This window comes from Solanum verrucosum, unplaced genomic scaffold (assembly GCF_900185275.1).
Source record: "Solanum verrucosum unplaced genomic scaffold, falcon-dt-bn FXZP01000251.1, whole genome shotgun sequence".
NCBI lineage: Eukaryota > Viridiplantae > Streptophyta > Magnoliopsida > Solanales > Solanaceae > Solanum > Solanum verrucosum.
Genome location: NW_026020453.1, coordinates 901,183 through 907,250, shown reverse-complemented (window position 1 = coordinate 907,250; position 6,068 = coordinate 901,183). Strand labels below are relative to the sequence as shown.

The 6,068-nt window shown below is 28.3% G+C and overlaps 1 protein-coding gene across 1 annotated transcript; it reads left to right on the top strand.

Annotated features, from left to right (window-relative positions):
* The first annotated feature begins 340 nt into the window (after window positions 1-340).
* LOC125808623 (probable transcription factor At5g61620) lies at window positions 341-3,503 on the top strand. The gene is made up of 6 exons (XM_049488297.1): window positions 341-641; window positions 2,103-2,314; window positions 2,572-2,625; window positions 2,705-2,755; window positions 2,888-2,992; window positions 3,171-3,503. The coding sequence occupies exons 1-6, from the start codon at window positions 341-343 to the stop codon at window positions 3,438-3,440; spliced, it is 993 nt and encodes a 330-aa protein (XP_049344254.1). The 3' UTR covers window positions 3,441-3,503.
* Window positions 3,504-6,068: the final 2,565 nt, after the last annotated feature.

Below are 6,068 nucleotides of genomic sequence, written 5' to 3'. Positions count from 1 at the left end.
ATCCTATAGGATTTGGTTACATGTATATATCCGATAGAATGATAATTATGAAACTCCTAAAGAAGTTTAAATAATAAAAGAACCAAAAATCTATTTATGCTAAATAGAATACTACTTATATATGTAAAGAAAATAAAAAGGTAAGGGTACAAATTATTTTTTGTGAAAAGTCAAAGTTAATAACTTACACGGCAAAATCAGTGGTGTAACCTATAAATATGCACTTTCTCTAGTTTTATATCCTCTTGTATTGCCAAGAATTCGAGAAAACCTCGTCTACTATGCTTTTTTTGTAAATGAAAAAAACACAAGACATAAAAAAAAATAAAAAATGGTGAGTATGGCGAAAGATGCAAGGAAGTGTTCACATTGTGGACACAATGGACATAATTCGAGAACATGTAATTCGAAAGGAATTAAATTGTTTGGGGTTCGAATCGACGATAATATTACTAGTAATAATAAAAATCGTCATAGCTTTGTTGATACAAAGATGAAGATGGGAGATTATGAATCTATAAGGAGGAGCAAAAGTCTGGGAAATCTAGAACATGCCGCCGTGAATTATGATCATAACGGCGGTGTTGAGTCGGGATATCTTTCCGATGGGCCAATTCTTTCCATCAGACATAGAAAAAAGGGTTAGTCAATCTTCACAATTGAATTAGGTTACTTGTTGTTATTTTTTTTCACAATTATGTTACTTGTTGTTATTAACTTCCGGTGGGTAAATTGATCATTCACACACACAAAAAAAGGGTTGGGTTAGTCAATCTTCACAATCTTATGTCGTATAATCTAATTCAGTACTATCTCTAAAGTTTGGCTTTAAACTTTCTTTTCTTTTGATTGATATATATAAATTGAATAGTTATAAGTCTAGGGCCATTCAAAATCGAATCAAAAAAAAGTTATTGGTTTATCAGTATTTTGATAACGGTTTTGATTTTTTTGTTATCGAGTTATGTGTTAACCGATAACCCGATAGTAAATTAAATAATTATATTTATACCATTTTGTATATAAAATCCTTGACTTAGAGTTTGGTTTCGTTCTTTTATTTTTGGTTGTCTCAGACACTTGGTTATTCTACAATGTAAAAGTGTTTGCCTTTTAAGCAAGATGTAACTTGCAAACTCATGTGCATGGTTCATTTGGTTTGTCACCTTGTTTCTAAGTGATTTTCAATATTATTTTTTTTGTTAAATCTTAACGGTTAAACCGATAACTATCAAAAACCAATAAACTGATAAGTCAATATCTTAATGGTTCTATAACGGTTTAGCATCTCTACAAACCGATAATCAATAAGCTAAACTGATAAACTTCAAAACTGAACCGAACTGACCAATACGCATATACAATGTGGGAGCGGTAGGATATATGTGGATACAATGTGGGAGAGGTAGGATAAATGAGGATACAATGAGGGAGAGATAGGATATATGCTAACATGTGAATTGAAACAATATAAATTTTCAAATGAAAAAATTATAGTAATAATAAAGTTAGAATAATAAAACTTAAGTTTATATAATGATATCGAAATAGTGATATTTGATATTTTAATATAATTATATTAAAATAGTCTTTATAAATTTTTATACCTAAAAATAATGCTACAATTAACTCAATACTGTTTCAATTCTATTATTAGCATGATCTCATATAAAAATTAATATATTTTATATCCAAGAATAACATATATACATAGTAGTGATCTTATGCTTGTGCATATAACTAAGTATACTTCGAGTCTTTAGGTAGCGCTTTACCTCACTGTGTGACTTCTCGGAGCGAATCTGAATTTAATCAGACTCTGATATTGATATTGGCGCAAATCTAAATTTAATTGGACTCCAATATTAATATCACACGATAAAACCAAAAATAGATAATCTTATGCTAGTACATAACTAACTAACTATACATGTTAGGTGTTAGGTGTTAGGTGTTATGTGTAATTGAAGTTCTTATTGTTCTATTTTCTTGTATATTTTGTTCATGTTTTGGTTATTTTGATTTTTGTTTTTGATTATTCATGTCAAATAGATCAATTATTCTATTTTGTGTGAATCAGTATTCTATATAAATTTGTTCAGGAACATGTTGGACTGAAGAAGAACATCGTTATTTCTTAATTGGATTAGAAAAGCTTGGAAAAGGCGATTGGAGAGGAATATCCAAACATTATGTACCTTCCAGAACTCCAACACAAGTAGCTAGCCATGCTCAAAAATATTTCATTAGAATGGCATCAATTGAGAAGAAGAAACGTCGCCCTAGTGTGTTTGATGTGCACTTAAAAGAACCGGTAATAGTTTTTTCTTTCTTTTTGCATTAACTGTAATTTAAAATGTGTATTAATATGAAATTTGATTAATTTAATTTAAAATTCTAAAATATTTCTATATATACTTTCTTTCTTCTTTTATATAATATAAAGATGTTGTACTCAGTTTTACAAATATCAATATTTTTAAAACAAAAATAAAATTATAATATCCATTATGAAAATTGTTGCCCCCTTGAGTTCCTGTTCCTATTTTGATAGTATTTGTAAATTTGCAGAATTCACAGATTCCCTCCAAATCTTCATCTTATATTCCTGAAATCTTTAAGGAGGTAAGTTTTTATTAACTTAAGTAACAAATATTACCTATGATTAGCTTATTAATTTGAAATTATAAATATTAATGCACAGACAAGTTCCCCGTTGGAGCAACTATTTGACACCTGCCAAATTAAAGGACAGGTACGTATATATATATTATTATATGCTGTTGGAGTAATTGATTTCCACATTAATTATCGAATTTGAATTATATACACTGTAATTTTATATGTATATAAGTTAAACTCAGAGTTATAACGATACTATTTGCAGGCTAGCAAAGGCATTCCTAGTGCAACCCGAGAAAGGCCCCCACTTTCACCGTCACCAATTAGTAGACCTTTTGGAGTCCCTAATTTACCCCACATGCCTTACGTGGTAACATATTATTTCCTTACAAAATTCTTAGTCTATATCACTATAATGTCATTTGGCATTGCTTCATCAAAACGTCGTTTTACATATTTTTATGTATAAAGCTCATATATAGTCCTAAATTTAGTTTTGTTTACAAGTCAAATTGTGACAATATGATACTGATATAGTACGTATGTAGGTGGGAGTTCCTCGGAATATCCAAGGCGTTTCATCATCCAAAGTAGGACCAACAATCTCATGGATTCCGGTAGTGAATTTTCAGAATCAAAGTCGTGTTCATCTTAGAAATTATTCACAAGGTCCTCCTCCTTTTGCACCTTTTGTGGCACGGCCACCTATTGGTGTATTACCTTCACGGCCACCACCTCAAGTTCAATCTCAAGCAGGCCATTCTACTCCAATGACAACAAATAAAGATGGTGTTAACATAAGTATTGGAGCTCTTTGATTTTGAAATCATATTTTTTGATACAAGAAAATAAATATCTTATTGTTTATATGACAATAAATATTAGTTAGGCAATTTTGGGTCGTTATTCTGCCTAGCTAGCTACTTTTTGTTTTAATTTGTTGAGGTAAAGAGAGTGTGAATTTTGCAGCGATTTAATTAATTATTTGAAATCATGTTCGTAATCTTTCCAATGTTTCAATATAATATTTGTATCGTTTTCGTTTTGTTTATATTTTCCATTTCTATGATGCAAACACAAATAAAAACTAAATGGATAAAGTCAAAAGATTCTCTTTTTATTTTGTCCGTATCTTTTATTTTGACACTTAAAGTTGGATATGTTACTATCGAACATTTAAACAACTCAAAATATGTATTTATTAGATATTTTATTTAACTAACAGTGATAATTTTTAACCATAGGTTAATGTGTTATACATTTGTGTATTTTGATCCAAAAATGATTAAAATATTATTTATAAGAAGAAGGAAAAAGAAAAACTAATTTAAACCTATTTAACTAATTCAAAAAACTATTTCAACAATTTTTTTTCTTTTTTACTATTTTCTAAAGAAACGATCATTTTCCCACGATTCTTGAAGACAACTCAACCCCAAATCTTCAACATCATTATAATATTCACTACAACATTTTAGGCTTTTAGTCTCGCCGCTAAAGTGTGGCCTAAACTAGCGAAAAGTGTGATCTTTAATAAAAGGCTATGTCTTTTTACTTTTGGCAACACTTTTTCGGAGGTGGCCTAAAGAGGTGTAACCTTTGACTTTAGGCCACACTTTTCAAGTGTTGCCATATAAGTGTAGCCGATAAGGTACAATGACCACGCTTGTAAAATATCATTAGCAACACTTATAAGGTGTAACCTTTTCTTATATATATACTCCAATTTATAACTAATAAGCCACACTATTGACATTCCTATAGCCACACTTTTGAAGTGTGGTAATATTGTCTAGAATTCTTATAATAGCTGTAGTTTTTAATCGGAAAATAATCATTCTGGTTTGCATTTATTTATTAATCACATAATTATATATAAATGATCTTAAGAAACAAAATTAGCTAATAAATAATTTAAATGTATAGATTTGCAATTAACTTCGAAAAACATGTCTTGTACTACACATACTTAGAGATAGGTACTAGCAATAAATTCTACACAATCAAATTTATTTAAACATATATCACAATAGTTCAAAAACTCTTTATCGTTTACTTCAATAAATATAGTTGACTTGTGGCCACTATTCAGATTTGATCACCGACATTTCCCTACACATTCAAAATAAAATTGAAAGTTAGAAAAAAAAAATCATGCTCAACACTAGTCGTGGTTAATCCCATGAGAACTTTAAAAGAGGAAGAAAAACATAAATTATGATGGAAGAATCAATTTTAATAGACTAGTACATCATGTAAATACCAGCACATGACAGTTGTTTAAAATCAAATATCACATCATAGTAGCTGAGAGAATCATACCAATCAAGTAAATTAGAATTATTGATCTTTCTGTCAATTACATAAGCATGCATTCTTGAAGACTACTCTACCCCAAATAGAATGTTCAAGAATACTATTCAACCCCAAATGAAAAGACATCTCAAAAATCCCATAAATTCTTAAATATTTACAAAAAAATATGAAAATATCAAATCTCAAAAAAGAATATTGAAATACGCTAATAGGATTTGAGAAATTTCTTTTCTCAGAAATATTAATTTCTCAAAAGTATTTCATTAGAATGACATCAATAGATTAAAGACGAAACGACGGCCTAGTGTTTTTGACGTGCACTAAAAGATTTGATAATAATTTTTTTCTTTCTTTTTTGCAATAATTGTTTGATAAAATTAGTCAAAATTGAATAAAAGAACTTAAAATATCTTATAGTAATATTATTGTTTATAGTAATATTATTTTTTATAGCAATATCATTCTTATAATGATAATAATTAATTTGTCTCAATAAGATTTTTGTCATGTATTCCTGATATATTTACCTTAGATCTATTGTAAAAAACTTTATTTACTCATATGAAGATTTGATTATTTTAATTTAAAGTATTTTTATGTTTAAAAAATAGACATTCATTTTTTTATGAAGATTTTGTACTTTTTTTTTTTTTTTTTTTTTACAAACATCATTATTTCTACATAAAAATAAAATTACAATATATCTTGTGAAAATTTGTTGGCTTGTGATTGCCTCTTTGATCTGTTGGGTTGTATTTTGATAGGATTTGTGAATTGCAGAATTCACAATTCCTCCAAAACTTCACCTTCTATTCCTGAAGTCTCTAAGGAGGTAAGTTTATCATCTTGATGTCACAATATTTAATAACATACCATTAGTTGCTTATTACTCCCTCTATTCACTTTTAATTATCACTTATTTTTAAAATAAATTTTTATTTTTACTTGTTACTTTTGACTTATCAAAAAAGAATAATAATTTTTTTCGCGTTTTATTTTCCTTTTCTATGATGCAAAGACATGTAAAAGCTAAATGGGTAAAGTCGCAAGGGGTCCTTTAAATTTGTCAAACATTTTTCATTTTGACATTTGAAGAATTTCTCAACATTTTTCATTTTGACATTTGAAGT